The sequence below is a fragment of the Gavialis gangeticus genome, unplaced genomic scaffold (genome assembly GCF_001723915.1).
Source record: "Gavialis gangeticus isolate Ggan-Ray unplaced genomic scaffold, GavGan_comp1, whole genome shotgun sequence".
Taxonomy (NCBI): Eukaryota; Metazoa; Chordata; order Crocodylia; family Gavialidae; genus Gavialis; species Gavialis gangeticus.
The window spans coordinates 174,842,300-174,857,918 of record NW_017729022.1 but is presented as its reverse complement, the minus strand read 5'-3'; the positions used below and the strand labels follow the sequence as shown (position 1 = coordinate 174,857,918).

The 15,619-nt window shown below is 45.5% G+C and overlaps 1 protein-coding gene across 1 annotated transcript in view; it reads left to right on the top strand.

The window, feature by feature from the left end:
- The window catches only part of ITPKB (inositol-trisphosphate 3-kinase B), a gene marked incomplete at its 5' end in the record, with an annotated part of 98,743 nt that extends 87,943 nt beyond the window's left edge, over positions 1–10,800 (top strand). The window contains 4 exons of the mRNA XM_019515914.1: positions 4,794–4,895; positions 6,469–6,540; positions 7,669–7,867; positions 9,040–10,800. Of these exons, the coding sequence (XP_019371459.1) occupies positions 4,794–4,895; positions 6,469–6,540; positions 7,669–7,867; positions 9,040–9,110 (444 nt within the window). The remainder of the gene's footprint in view (positions 1–4,793; positions 4,896–6,468; positions 6,541–7,668; positions 7,868–9,039) is intronic.
- Positions 10,801–15,619: the final 4,819 nt, after the last annotated feature.

The following is a 15,619-nucleotide window of genomic DNA, read 5'->3' as shown; positions in this document are numbered from 1 at the left end:
TCTTGAGTCAGCTCTTCTGACTCAAACCGCTTTGCAAAATCTGCGAACTTGTTTCTCTTGTTTCTGCAAATGTTTCCTCAGCCATACCCCTTCAGTTATAGCAAGGTGCAGTCAGACTCACCAGTTTACTTGCCTTAGGTAAGCTTTTGTGTGAGAGAGGTCCTCTGTAACGTTGCACGCCTTATTCATGTTTCAAAGACCACTGTGGTCCATGAAAGCATTAAATGGCTACCTGGTCTTAACTATTTTAAGAAGGCAGGGCAGGGTACCACCTTGGAGACTAACTGGTTCAAAGGTGCCTTCTGCCTGACTTCAGACTAATGTGCCTAATTATCTCTCTCCATCCTAACAGTTTAAAACTCCCCTCTAGAGGCAGCCTGTCTACGTGACTTTGGTCCTAATTGGTTCGAAGTTGGTTCTTCTCTCGTGCACTGCTTTCCCTTTTAATGACAAGGAGTAATTTGGTCAAAGTGCCTATGATTTAGGTGGAATTCTGAGTTCTTTTGTGCATCTAAGTGGCAGCTTTTAAGCTGAATAAGTGTTATTTTTGGCATTTACATGCAAGTAATGATGCTGCAGATCCTTGCAGTGGGGATGGATAAGGTCACAGGTTTGATCCCTGGTTAGACTAGATGATCTCTTAAGGTCTCTTCCAGCCTTACTTCTCTATGAAATCTAAGCACGCATAGTAGGTGACCACCTGAATGCACACTTACTCAGCTATGTATATATGCACCCATTCTGGATGCGTGCCTACATCTGAGTCCTGCATATGTAAGAGAAGTCAAAAATACAGGTTCAAGTCCCTTTGGATAAGGTTAGGGTAGAGCTAGAACCTGGGGGCGTCTTTACATGTGGTCCGGGGTGGGGGGTAGTTTAATTAGACCTTTAGTTAAAGCGCGCCCCCACTGCCATTTTGAAACGTGAGGATGCTGAATACTTGTAATGCTGAGGCTGCTGGAGTGTGCCAATTAGCACATTCGAGCAGACTTGATTAATCGAGTCTGCTCCAATGCATTCTAATAAGAACTCATTGGAGCAGGCGTTGGGCACATGTATAGGTACTCTGGGTCTCCAGCTTCCTGGGTGAGTAGCCTAATCACTGAGCTTTTGAGGCTAAAGTGTAGGGGGGCCTTTCTCAATCTGTCCTCCTCTATACCCCCAAAACCTTTTACCTTGGTACTATTGTTTGACTGTCCACACCCTGAGACTGCTATGGATCCATTCCACTGTTGTTTGCCTTGCAGCAAACTAATATTCACTATGAATTGTTTCCCAATAAATTGTGGGAGAACGTGCCTGCCCCTTTGAAGAACATGGACAGTAGAGGTAATTGTGGAATAGCATCAGAGAAATAGCAGCAGTTGAACAGATCCAGCTTGCATTCACTACAGAGTGGTGGTTTCAGCAACTGAAGGTTTGCATTAACCAGAACATTGGCATGTGGCCCCTGACAGGCCGGCCAGCTCCAATGAAAAGCCACAGCACACTTAAGTTAAAAGGTCTTGTGCGTGGCTGGGAGTAGAGTTCTTGCTTGTATCTACTGCAAACTCAACTCCAGCCCTAACTGACTTGGACTATGTTTAACTGATAATCAAGTAAGACTTAGGCTTCTAAGCTGCTTAAGCACTTCTGAACACTAGGGGTGTGTGAAGCGGGCTCTATTCGATTTGGATTTGGCCTGAATCAGGGACAGTGATTCAGTTAGTTGATTTGGATCACTGTCCCTGATTCAATTCGGCTGAATCCAAATCTTCCCTTTCATGCAGGCCCTTCCACCTAACCCAGTCTGCGAGAGAAAACTGGTAGCCACCTGCCCAATACAAAACCTCTGTCCTCATGATCATGCTGCCATGAAGCTCATCCTGTCACATATCCCATTCCCTCTGGTCAGTCACTTCCAAACACTCTCCTACCCTGTCCAATCCAGTCACAGGATGAACTTTTGGGTCACCCGACCAGCTGCAAGAGACTTTCTTTCTCCATCTCTCTGACTTCCCACTCTCTTAAACTCCTCTTCTTTCCTGCTTTCTCCAGTGGACACGTGCATTGTCAGCCAGGTCCTGCCATCAGCCCTTATTCTGAACAAACTTTTACCTATTTTCTACAGCTATCACTCTCTGACTGATGGGTATTATACTGCTAAAATTGTGAGACTATATGGAGCTTGCCAAAGTGACTCTTTCGATGCATCTTTCAACTGTCTCACTAAGAACAGATACATTTATCTCTTCACTAGTCTATTGTGATGCCTCCATGGCCCAAAGAATTAACTGTTGTGCTGCAGCAAGGATGTGGGCTAACTGCTGTGATTCTCCTTAAATCCCCTGCTCTGTGTAAAGGATTTCTGTATTGATTTAGAGGCATTTCTATAGACCAGGATTTGGGAAGGAGCTTAAGCACGAGGTGTCCAGATTCACTGTTTTAACTCTTAGACTGTGGAAAATCTCATGATGTCCTATGGTATGCAGTGCATGAGAACCCTCCTAGAAAGGGCCTGACCTTTGCTTGAGTAGGAGTCCTGGGCTTCTGCCAAAACCTGGTGAATTGAGCACTACAAAGGTTACCTCGGGCCAAAAATGGGTTGCTGGCACTGATGTGGTGAGGGGGCAGGATAAGCCTCGTTGCTCTGGCCTTATCAACCACCTTCACATTTCTTCTTTCTAAACTTTAGCTGCCTGGGGTTAGAGCACCTATAAATGCCATGCCTGCTGAAAGCACAACAGCAGCATCTGGCAGGTCAAGGAAATCGCCCAAGGGGAGTAATTATGGGAGCAGCATTGTGAATATGCTAGATGGCTTTCATGAAGCTGAGATCATGCCTTATCTCAAAGCCCATCCACAATTTTCATTTAACTATGAACTCTGTATCAGACTCCACTTATAAACATGCATCTCCCTTTCTTAGACTAGACTTCAGCAGCTGCTCCTGTGGCCCTTCCCCACATTGATGTCGACTGTCCCAGGGGACAGGGTGAGCGTATGTTTCCAGACCACAGCGCAAGGGCTTGTGTGACTCGTGCAGCCATGTAGGCAGCTTTCTTTTTAATGTGTGTGCATAATACAAGCACGAGAACCCTAGAGGAGTCGGCTAAACAGGGCCAGTGCCTGTCCTACCCCTGATGACAACAAAAATCCTTTCCCTAGTGGGGACCTGGTCACAATACTTAACCAAAGTTTGGCATGTGGCCTGCATGCTCTGGAAGTCACCAAACTGTCTCTTGCTGGAGCACAAGGGGAAGCAAGTCTTTAAGCAAGGAAGTTTCCAGTAAAAAAGTTTGTTTCTCCTCTCTGAGGGCCCACGTTGTATAGACTATCAGTACAGCTGCTTTGTCCATGTCCCTTATAGTAGAGTAGGTCCTCTGAGAACATATGTTGGCCTTGAGTCCCAGACCATCCAGGATTTTATGTATTATAAATGTCTTCCAAACCTGCACCTTCAAGCAGCAGTTTACAGAGCACCGAGACCTATTCCACTGTGCATACATAAAGCTTACTAAGCTAGAGCAATTGTTTGGGTGCCACCTTCTATGTGTACACATGCATGCATATTTGTGTGTGTGTAACGATTCTATCAAGGTGTGTGTTAAAAGCAAATTGGAAGTTTGAATTTGTAAACCATACATAACCTTCCCTTTAGAGCTGCATACATATCATTTACTGATAAACTCCAGCACCCTGTTTTACAGTCTGCAGAGCTCTGCAGCTCAATGCATGGTATGTGTGTGCTTCACTTTCCATTTGTGACTGACTTCAGAGGCCGTCTTGCTTGCAGTTAGTACCTTGCCTCATGGGAGTGCTGTGTGCCAAGAGCTGTGCTCAACAAAGAGCACTCGCTGGGCAGACTCTGAAAGGGATCCCCTGACATCTCAATCTTTAGGACAGGATATTCATTGTACTGCCTTCCTTCATCTCCCCCAGACTAACAGGATGTCTTTCCGGCTTCCATCCCTTCAAATTATTTTGCGCAAACAAGTTGTTATCATGGCAGAACTAGATTATGGAAATACAGCTGCATGCCTAGGGCACACTTAAGACTAGCTTCTAAATCCAGGACTTTTCTTGTGGTAAGATACCATTAGGTGGAAGGCTCTTGGAATCTGGCTTTCAGTGATTGGACTATATACTCTCCTGTGTAAGGACAGATGTTGGAGGGAGGACAGCTCAACTTGGAGGACATCTTGGGTTGGATCTGAGTCTGGGTTGTATACAGTATGAGAAGCTGGGGTGATGACCAAGTAGCAATGCTGCTCATCTGATGCTGGAATGAAAGGAGCTGGGTGGAAAGCTGGTGCTGACTGGAAAGGAGACCAAATTGTTTGTAGAACAGAGACCGCATTGTTTGACCTCCTCCATCTTCTGTCATATCACTTTTTGAGACTTTCTAGAGGGAGAAAATAGGCTATTACCCAGGGTATGTCTCTGGTAAGTAGAGGTGAGCTGTTATAGCTTTGCTCTGTGCAAGCTGCTTTAGGATTTCAAATAAGACCATGCTACAGATTCTGGGAAATGTCTGCTTCTTCTCTCAAGCCACCCTCAAATGGTTCCTGGCATAGATTTTGTGCTGGTTTCCTCCTTAAAGCAAGGACACGGATGCTGGCTGTTGTCTCCCTCTGACCTGTCTTAAGTGACACTTGTTTAAATCCTGACCTCTCCTCCTCTGGCCTTGCAATCTAAGAGGCTGGTCCACATCCTCCTAAGATGTGCAAAGTAGTGTTTAAAAGCACAAATACTTTTCCCTGACTGGCAGCTTTCATGACTCTCTGAGTCTCTCTCTCTCTCCTTCTTTTAAGAATGAAGATGGCACTGTAAACAGGGACTTCAAGAAGACGAAGACAAAGGAACAAGTCACAGAGGCCTTCAGAGAGTTCATTAAAGGGAACCGTAACATTCTGGTGAGTCATCCGTTGCATCAGGAGGGCATTGCTCAAGTGTCTTCCAGGTGCAAGAATGGGGCTTCTCTCTGCGGACTCGTGCCTTGCTGGTGAACTGCTTTAATGCTGAGGACCACAGATGGATGAAGCCCTCTGCTGCTCTGCTGAGCATGCTTTAAAATAGCACAAAAGAGGGCAAAGAGAAACCACTTCCTGGAGTGGTGGAGCTGCCAGGGTAGGGAGAGGTTAAGGGAGATTGCATGGCTGGCTTTTATAACAACACAAAGAACCTTGTTGCCTGTAGCATTCTGGTACGATATTAAGTCACAGAACAGGCAAAAGCATAAGCTTGGGTTGGCTACTTCGGGCAAGGGCAAGTCTGCTGCAGAGGTGCTGAAGGCATCACCTCTGGGATGTAAAACTCTCATCGACAGTGGCTGAGGGTAGTGCAGAAAAAAAGGAATGGACATTTCCATGTGGTTTTTAACCATGGCAACTGCCTGCATGGCTGGTGAAGAGTTTTCCTTCCTAAAGGAACTTACAGGGTAGCCTGGGAAAGCATGATCTAACAAGGTGCCCAGGTTCCCTTATCTGTGGTGGACATCTGAGTCTGAATGTGGCAAACCCCTATATCTTGCATTTGCCAAATCTGGCTGCTGAGTTGCTAGATTAGACTATTTAACTGTAAACACTTTACGCTGACTGTCCAAGATCCCACTGTGTTGAGGGAGGTCCATTTTAGGTCTTGCTGTATAAAGTCTACACACTGACTCTAAACGGCATGTCTAAACTTGCACTTTCCTTTGACAGTAGTTAATTGGGATAGATTCTTAGTTCAGTAAACAAAGCTGTGCAAATTGCTCCTGTGTATACCAAAGGACATGGAGGTCTTTCAAACCATCCTGACCCCATTCTAGAGTACAGCTAATGAGAACTAAATTTAACCCATCCTGTTGTCAAGGCTTCTTGAATCCATCCTGCCTTGTCTTTGCCTTCCCCTGCACCCCACAAGCTCCCATCGTAGTTGGAGTTGGGTGAACTGTCTACTCAAATTATACTAAAACTGTGATTCTCAACCAGGGTGCTTTGAGATCCTTTCAAGGGTGTCATGGGGTGCCATGCAATGTTAGTACTGTTGGCATACAAACACAATTCACAAGATTAAACCCAAAACTTCCAGACAGGAATCCGTGCTGTCAAAAGCATTCTGACCTATTGTCTTTCTCAGTTTTTTGCAACAGAAGAATTGCTCTATTTTTCTGTAGTCAAAAAATAGGGCTGACTTGAGTCTATCAAGGAGTGTCTCCAGTCTAATAAGGTTGAGAACCACTGTATTAAAGGAAGAGCTGGCAGGCAGTTTTCTTGTCCAGCATTGGGCACATCAGAATATTTCTAATTTAGCCTTTCTGTTTAGGTCAGGAAAATACATAGGCTTGTTGCTTGGCTGGTAAGGGGACCATCAAGGGTTTCTCAGTGAACATATAGACATTCACAATAATAACAATCCCACATGTATGCTTCACTGAGTCTGTCCAGTGACTTGCTTGAAATTTGCTTAAACTGGCCATAACACTTTTTTTCTTTGTGTTTCCAGAACAGTTACCTTAATCGGTTGAAGAGGATTCGTGCCACCCTGGAGATGTCACCGTTCTTTAAATGCCATGAGGTAGAACTTGCCTTTCTCTATTGTAACGTTTCCTGGCTTGATTTGTTTCTAACTGTTGTACAGCTTTTAATTTCATTTTAGATCCTGCCCAAGGGAAGTAGCATAGCCAGCATAAAAGCTCCTCTTTCTGAAATCTGCATCCATTCTCAAATCTGTTGCTTTAATTTATTTTTCCAGTCAGTATCTTTATGGAGATCTGATGTAAAACACACTAAACTTAGTACGTTTGATGAGGTTAAAGGTAGTTTTTAGCTAAAAACCATCAATTTTAATTAGTCCAGAAGTTTGTGTATGGGTTTGGAATGCCAAAGTTTTACATGACTTCAAAAATATTTTTGGCTATTCTGCTACAAACTAGATGGTATGCCTGTGATAAATTCCTTGTATAAATGCTGTCCCTGCTCCCCACCACTGCCAAATTTCCAGGCCCATGGGGACCCTGTACACTGGATGACATGTCCTGTGCTGGCATAGCACTAGATTGTGCTGGCACATGGGGTTGGGCCATGGCCAGATCCAGTGTTGGGTCAGGTCAGTGTGCACAGTGGACACAGACCTGTTGGCCTAGCTTCCCAGTACTCATCTGGCCCTGGGGGCTTGAAGGGTGAGTACCACTAAGTTAGATGAACACAGCTTTGGGGATCTTAAAAAAAAGTGCTGGCAGACTATATCAAAACAGCATTTGTAGTGCTTACTGGGTAGACGTGTTGAGTTGTTTTCCATTTAAATAATTTCCTGACGAAACAATTTTGGTAAAACTGAAATTTTCCACAGGAAAAATCAGTTTCAGTATAAAAGTCTAAATGGAATATCTCCTTTTGGGTCAAAGCCACCTGAATCGGACTACTTCCTTTTTTGAACTGAAGCTCTTTGCGTGTACAAAAACTGGGTTCTGTACTGTATTGGTAAATCCAGTTGTTTTAAAATGTCTGATTTACATGTGCAAACACAGCTGGCAGGTATGCACTTAAGGTTTTGCTTATGAAAAAACCCTGTATGAAGTATTGCAAGTGTACCTCTAGGTAATGTGTTTGAAAGTGTGGCCCTAAAACTGGTGCTATAAGGAAGGGCAGGCATGTGTCTAAGGAAAAGCTGGAGCATGAATAACTTGGTGTCTTCTTTCTGCAGGTCATTGGGAGCTCCCTGCTCTTCATTCATGATAAAAAAGAACAGGCCAAAGTCTGGATGATCGACTTTGGGAAAACCACACCACTGCCAGAGGGACAAGTCCTCCAGCACAATGTGCCCTGGGTAGAAGGGAACAGAGAGGATGGCTACCTCTGGGGACTGGACAACCTCATTCAGATCCTGACAGAATTGTCACAAAGTGAGGACCTGCATTAAAGCCATATGTCCAACTCCGCCACTACCCAGAATCTTGCCCCTCAAACTGACTCTTCCGAACTGCACTACAAGACACTTTCCAAACCCCTCCAATTTTAAAGCTATAATCTCCCTATTTAAGGTGGTTTTTTTTAGTTGTGTAAATATGTAGGTCACCCGCCAGAACAAAAGCTAAACTTGAAGTCTTGGCTTTGTGCAGTAGACAGAAGCAAATCGTGTTACTCCCTTTCAGTACCGGAAGTTAACGACTCTGGTCAGTCTGGCTAGGCAAATGCACGCTCTTTCTGTAGCATCTCTGGTTCTTATTCCATCTGTTTTTAACAAAGGTTTATTTAGTGAAAGTTTAGGTAGTTGATACATTCTCCAGCTGAAGGAAGATGATGTCTTAAGTGATGAACTCTGTGGCTCATGAGATTATGTGTATGTTTTAATGCCTTTCCAGGTACCAGGCAGCTCAGTCAAGTGAAGGGTGGATAGTACTTGTTCATTTGTAATGATCAGCTGCCCTCCAGTGGCAGGTGTTGGTAACACACTATCTTCAAGGTAGCCAAGGCTAAGGCAGTTGCAGACTGCCATTTCAGGTGTTCAGGGGTTATGGAATGAACAAACGGAGAGGTCGTGGAGCAGGAAAAGGCAGGAGCAGCCGAGTGGGAGCAATTTAGTTATTTACTAATATACTTTAATCTAGGAACCTAGCTGCGTAGAGTCTGTGGGAGTAACTAGTAATAGCAGATCTAAGCTTTTCTCTGTACTTGAGAAATCCTATTATCTGCTTGGGATCATGGCATCATTTGAGAGTGGCCACCTGGATTTCAAGGTTACTTCTTATCTGTGGCCAAGTCTGGTGTGTGTGTATTAGTCCATGCTGACCTACCTGTGCTGGATGATGAGTTTCCTTCTAACCACTGAGGTGCGGCCACAATGTCAGGTGCAGAAGTTTTACCACCAGCCTCGACTTCCAATTGAAAATGCCTTTGGATGGCTTAGTGGTATGGCAGTGTGATGCCACATGAAGGTCTGAGGCATTAGCTCAGAGCTCCTGAGTTGGCACTGGTGAGGACTGTTATGGAACCAGTGGTCTGGGGCCAGACAAAAAGAGAAGGATTTCTACATAGTCAGTGATCTCTTTTTTTTTTTTTTTCTTTTCCATTTTAGGAGCAGCTTCTAGCACTCTTCAGCAGGGGCAGCTGGCCCACCCTGGGCCTGAAGGGCCAAGACAGCAGTGAGGGAGTGTGAAAGTGGTGGTAGGAAACCACAGAGACACTTAAAGCCTTCAATGCTGATTGCTCTTTCTGACTAGCACTCAAGCGGGCTCTCCTCCATGGCATGAAAGGTTAACATTGCCAGGATGCCCCTTTTCTCTCCTCCCCACCTTGACGCCCCCTAAAATCTGGTTCAGTCAAAATGTGATGTGTAGACTGTCTCCGTGATTTACTTTATTGCAGGCTTCTTGTTACAAACCTTTTAAAATTTACCAAGTGCCAGGCAGCAGAGTTGTATGTTCCTGTAGGTCAAACCCTGCCTGTGTCTTCAAAAGAGAATTGCATTGTCAGGTCTTGAGGGGGCTTTTCAATACGCACACATGTGATCCTTGAGGTGGTGTGGGTGTGACCTAATGCCTACAGGCTCATACCAGGGGAGAAAGAGGGCAGTCGATCAGCTCTCAAGATGATCACATCAGCCTGATATGGCAAAATGTAAGGATGGTAAGGCATTCCTTTCGTGCCACAGCTCACTAAATCTGGTGGTGGTCTTCAGCTTTTTTTTCAGTTTGCTCTGTCTGAACTGGATAGCATACATGGCCTCTGCTTCAAGTCTTGTGAAAACAACCAGCCCTCCTATTTAGGGTGGAGGCTATTTTTTAATTTCCTGGAACATTTGAACTAAGCAGACTGCTTGTATTGGAGCCGGTTTGCTAAAGGTCAAGTACTGGCAGAATGGCAGGGAGGGGAGCGTTGCTGGTGTGTTCTGATCATCGGAGGGAGCTTGGAGGTCTCTGGGATTTAGGACAGAAGGATGGCATTGAGTTTAGGTTATGAACAGTCCTGAAGGCTGTTGTCCACGAGTAAGAGCAGCTTCCGACAGAAGCTCTGAATCCCTCACTCACCTGACTCCAAAAGGTCATTGCCTCATCTCTTTCCCCAGTGGCAGCGCTAGAGACTGTCTGCCGTGGTCAAATGGGTGCAGCTTCCTATGTCAGGGAGGTTCTCACTGCAACGATAATGCAGGAGCGATTTAGCCATCAGTTGTTCTGCAGTTGAACACAAGCGTCTTTCATGAAGATTAAAATCTCCTAAGACTTTCTTGGTTCATATCTCACCAGGCACATGTCTGTAGTTCTTTTGATACAGTTGTAAATGGTTGCACTGTTTAGCTTTGCCCAGTCTTCCTAGGCTGCTTAGAATAGCCCATATGGAAGTGCCTTACAGACTCGCCTCTGTTCCATTAGTGTCATGGAAAAGTTTTTTTTTTAAGTTATATTTATTTTCATTCCTTTTTTAATTGCACAAAACACTAAGACTTAATGCATGGAAACTTTTTTTAAATGTATTTTTAGTTTTAAAAACATCCTTTTCCAGCTTTGGGGAAAAGACCCGAGTGGCAGCATAGATCCGTGCCAGTTTATAGCTGTATTTTTAGCTTTGAGTTGCTCCTATATGTGTATTATTATTTTTTTAAGTCTGTTTATAAACCTTGCTTTGCGGCTTCGAAAGAAGCAGATTGTTTTCCTGGATGTCTTATGCCTTTCTGGAGGCTGGAACTGTAGCTGTGAGATATTCTCCTCCCCACCCCCAACTCTCACCTCTCCTTCGGTCATTGGGTGATATAGGGAAAATCTGAACTGGTCTGAAACACCAACGCACAGTGCCTGTAAAAATCCTGTACCATTCAAAATAAAGGCATATGAAAACTGTCTCCGCAGCAAGTATTTGGTCCCGGTCACCTGCCTAGGAGTAATTTGGGAGAATGGAACCTATCTTTTTCTCTGAGCCCCGACTTGTGGAGAGCCTGATTTTTGTCTTGGTTACACATGTTAAAACCAGGGGTACAATGCTGTTAGCAATTGGACCCTAAGTTTGGGGAGGGAATGGCAGGAGAAATGAAAGACAAACCTGCTGGGGACTTGGCTCTGAGGCTGTTAGGAGGGAGAAGCACTTTCACTCCACCTCAGTTGGGAAAGCACACATGGCCAGCATGTCATCTGGGTTCTAACCCAGGAGCCCTTCTCTTAACATGTTTCCTCCTTGTGGATGAGAAGAAACAATTAGGGCAGACAGCGCTATCCCTTGCAGACCACAAAGTCACATTTGTCTCTTCTCCCCTTGTTTCTTGGCACATACAGTCCCCACCTAAAAATAGACAGTCAGTGCTGAGCTGAGCACCCAGTCTCCTGAATCTAAATCCATCATGATACCCTTAGCCACAATGGCCTCAGGCAGGCCTTAACTTTTCTTTCCCCATGTACATTACAGCAAGTACAATACTCATTGTCTTGACCCACTGGAAACATGTTGGGACAGGGTGAGAAGAGGCTTGCTGATTGTCTGTGGAAGGAGAGTCTGGGTGGAGCCTCAGTCCAACTCATTGCATTTTACAAAGCATACAACAGTCCTGGAACAGAGGTGCACAAATGTCCTCTTCTGGTGTCTCACCCAGAACACCAATGCCCAGTTCCCCTGGCTCAACTCCCCTTCCTTCTTCCTCCCCAAAAGAATTGGCATTATTGGGAGAAACAGAGCACGTACATGCTGCTGCCCCAAAGGAGCTTCATCAGAAAGCTAGTGCATGCTCTCAAGATCATAAAAACTTCTTTGCTAAAAAAGAACTTGGAAGCCCATGTAATGGCACTATCAGCTGGCCCTGCCATAACAATATTTAACTGTTGTCTGTGGATTAAGAAAATTGGTAGTATTTTGTTATTACAGACTCGGGGTCTCAATTTTATCACAAATCTGGGCATGCTTGATGTTTACCTGCAACTTTAGCCCCTAGGGACACGTGAGACTCTCGATTGTTATTAAAATAAAGCAGGTTTCTGTTTTTTGTGGTGGCTGGGAAAAAACTCCAATACAACCAATATGTACCATAAAGGTTTGGGCCCAAAGCGCAGAATTAAACAAAACACAACCACAGCCCTTCACTTAAATCTGACATGTAAAAACTCCTGGTACCCAAGTAAATTTCATGCTTTTGGGGGCTGATGGGAGGCCAGGACTTCTTTTATATGGCTTCAGATATCAACTTCCAAATCTATGAGCCACTGTCTGGTATTATCACTCAATATACAGATTCTAGCTACCCTCTCTGAGCATTTGTAAAGCTTGCAGCTTTCGATTAAGTGCTGTGTTGTTTGTTGGACCCTGAATTCACAAAGGGGCTGTCCAAGATGTTCATCTTGTGAAGTGTTGTGAAGTGTCCATATCCAAATCTCAGTTTGTTCAGCTTGACCCACACTTCTGTTTCAAGAGTGTGCCCAGATGACGTGCTGGCCATGTGCGTGTTTTCAACTGATGTGGCTAATTTGGTGTTAGTATAAAAAGCTGTAGGAATAGGTCTGACCGTTCCCAGCAGTTGGCCTACTCTGTTCCTGCCCATAGGTTTGGTTCAGCATCCTTAATCTCTTCCAGGAGCTTATGGGCTTCATGTACAAATAATTTACAACTTTTAAGCCTCTTAAGCCTCCATCTGTTCAGTTTTTCAGTTAACAGTTGATGAAGCAAGTGATTTTCGTCATCTCTTGCCTCAATTGCCAGTAATGATGTTAGGTCTTTCTTCTTATATCACTTGCTCTAATACCTGAGAGTACAGGGAGTACATCTGTGCGTGTGTAGGCTGTGCAGCCTGTTGTGATCTCAGCACGCTGGTAAGTACAGTGTCGAGCTTTTGAGTGTGACAACTTCTGGACCATACAAGAGCACAATGTTCTGCTGGGGCTCACATCGTTGCAAGTTCAGTGATTCTGAGCACTTTGAAGTTAGCACCTCATGTCGTGCTGGCTAAACATCATACGGCAGCTACCTGTGCACAAACTTTACTGCTGACCTCCTGAATGCGGTGTTTATAGGTGAGGCAGCAGTCTAATGTGACTCCTAGGTAGGTTGGGGTAATCTCATGAAGGATGTGGTTGCCTACTCTGATATTCAGCATGCTCATGGCTCAGTGATTGTCCAGGTGGAAGAGTGAAGATATTGATTTATTGATGCTCAACTTTAAGCACTGCCTGTGGAGGCTATGACTGATGCTTGATTCCTTGGGGGTGGTAATACTTATACTTGGGCAGGGATTTGGGAGTGCAATGTGCACACCCCAAACTGATGCCAGTCCTGCCATCAGAATTAGCAGCACTGCACAGACAGCAGCAACCTTCCCAGTTTGACATCTGCCTACATCTGCTAAGCTATTCAAAAGAATAGCTCAGCTCTCAGATATTTTCAAACCTCCGACCACTCTGAGTGCCTCAAACTCTTTTCCAGTAGTCCAGAACTGACTGGGGAAATGCCTGTAAATTGATGAGGTCACTTCACATCTAGACCAAATTAACAGGAGAATCCTAGTCTCTCCTAGGCACCATGTGGGAAGCTGAAGCAAGCAGTATTTAGACAGCACTCTGGCTTTTGGACTGTACTAAGGTTGGTAACCAGGCACTTGGCTCTGTGGTGTGAGTGGAGAAGATAGCTAATTATCTTTGCAATATGTAAGATACGTTAAATGATGAGGGGGCTGGGCAACATAACTGAGAGGTAGTATCTTGCCCTCACAGAAATGCAGGACCTCACTGTAGTGTTTGAATCAAATCTCAGACATCTGCCTAACCCAACTACCTTGGTCAATTAATTATATGTGGCATGGAAATGGAAGCTAACCAGGTGTTGTTTAGCTTGTTGCTTGTAGTTACCTGGGGAGGAACCAGCCTCTTTGCTCTCACTGACTTCCAAGTGCAGTTCCTTAGGGGTTCCTAAGGATTATCATGCAGTATAATCATGGCTGATAAAGCATTGTAGGAAAGAGGTACCAGAAACCTTAGTTAAAGGGCAAGCTACAGGACCTCTTAATTCATTAACGCCTTGCTTAGATCACATATTGCCAGGTACTTGCATTAGTTTGGACCTTGATCTCACACCCCTGCTGTGCCCCAAAGTGATGGTACTCCTTTTCCCAGCTGGGGAGACAGTTCTTTGATGAGACCAGAGTAGAGAGGAGGCCTAGAACATGGCATAACATCTAAGAGCTTTTCTGCAACATGGTCAACACTTTTTCTTCCCCCAGCTCTGATCCTCGACCCTGTTCCTGAGCAAGAAAGTGGAGAGGAAGCGGTGGGCTAAGGAGGAGGGTGGAGGCTGAGCATATTTGGTAGAGGCCCCATCCAACATCCCTAACAATCAAGGAAGAAAACAGCCTTAGCACTAGAGGGCTTGTTAGATTATTTAAACAGGGCTTCAAAGCACAGGATGGGGCACCAGGAAATCAGTGTTCTGGTCCTGACTGGCACATTGTGAGAAAAATCATAGTGCAGAGGCTGTTGTGTATCAAACACCTAAACCTTATTGGTCAGCTGTTCTGGCACCTTTGGCACAACAGTGCAAGGGTCTCATAGGCTTCACAAAGCAGTAGTGTGGGCATGCAGCCTTGTGGGTACTCGCATATGCAGCCAGCTCTTTGATAACACTGCAGTTAGACTCCTTGGTAAAACCCTGCCTCTGCTGAAAGCAAAGGATGTTTGGGCAGCAACTTCAAAGGGGCCAAGATGTCACACAGTGCTTCCATGCTGACCCAAGTAGCAAATAGGGAAAAAAGCTCAAACAAGAGCAACTCAAAGAGGTGTAACAAGGTGCAGGGTTTGCTCTGAGGAGAGCTACAAGTTATGGTTAGGGTAAATGATAGCCAGTGAGAAGTAACTCCCCACAAGGATTTGAATGGGGCAGATGCATGGGCATGGGCAAGATGTATTAACTAGGGCAGGGATGTAAAATCAGCTGGAAGGATGTATTCCCTTCTTTTTAGGTGTCTGTGGGCCATGCCCCAGCTCTTATCTTGGCAGCCCTAGTGGCACTGTGGGGAGAAGATCCATCAGGGACACTGTGTATGTGCACACGCATGCATGTGTCTGCCTAAATAGGACTGCAAGAGGCAGGATTAATGCTGCCACCATAGGAAGCCCCATCACCACATCCAGAGCTGGCACTCTGCCTGAAGTAATGGGGTTTGCTGCTGGGGCTGTCTGCACCCTGGCAGGGTTTCCCACAGCAAAACCCCATGCCTGGTGAGAGGCAGGGCACACGCTGCCCCAGTAGCACTGCAAGCAAAGCCCTACCCCTGTGGCTAGAGCTGAGACTGGGGCTGTGATGAGTTTCCCATGGTGGTGGCCAATGCCCCCATGGAAGCTGACAGATGTACGGCTCTAAGAGCACCATGGGCAGCCTCAGTGGCACCACAGAGAGAATCTCTGCCACTTCAGCCAGAGTCCCTGCTCTGGCTTTGGTGGCCTGGTTTCCTGCAGGGGCAGCCAGTGCCCCAGTGGGAACTGGTGGGCATACAGCTCCAAGAGCACCATGGGCAGAAGCTGTGCCACTCTGGCCAGAGCTGGGGTTTTGGCTATGGTGTCTGGGCTTCCCTCAGCAGCAGTCAGCGCCCCAACAAGAGCTGGGGCATGGGCAGCTCCAGCATCATGGTGGTCAGAAGTTCTGGCTCTGGCCACAGTGGCCAAATTTCCAGAGGTAGTAGCCGGCAGCCCAGC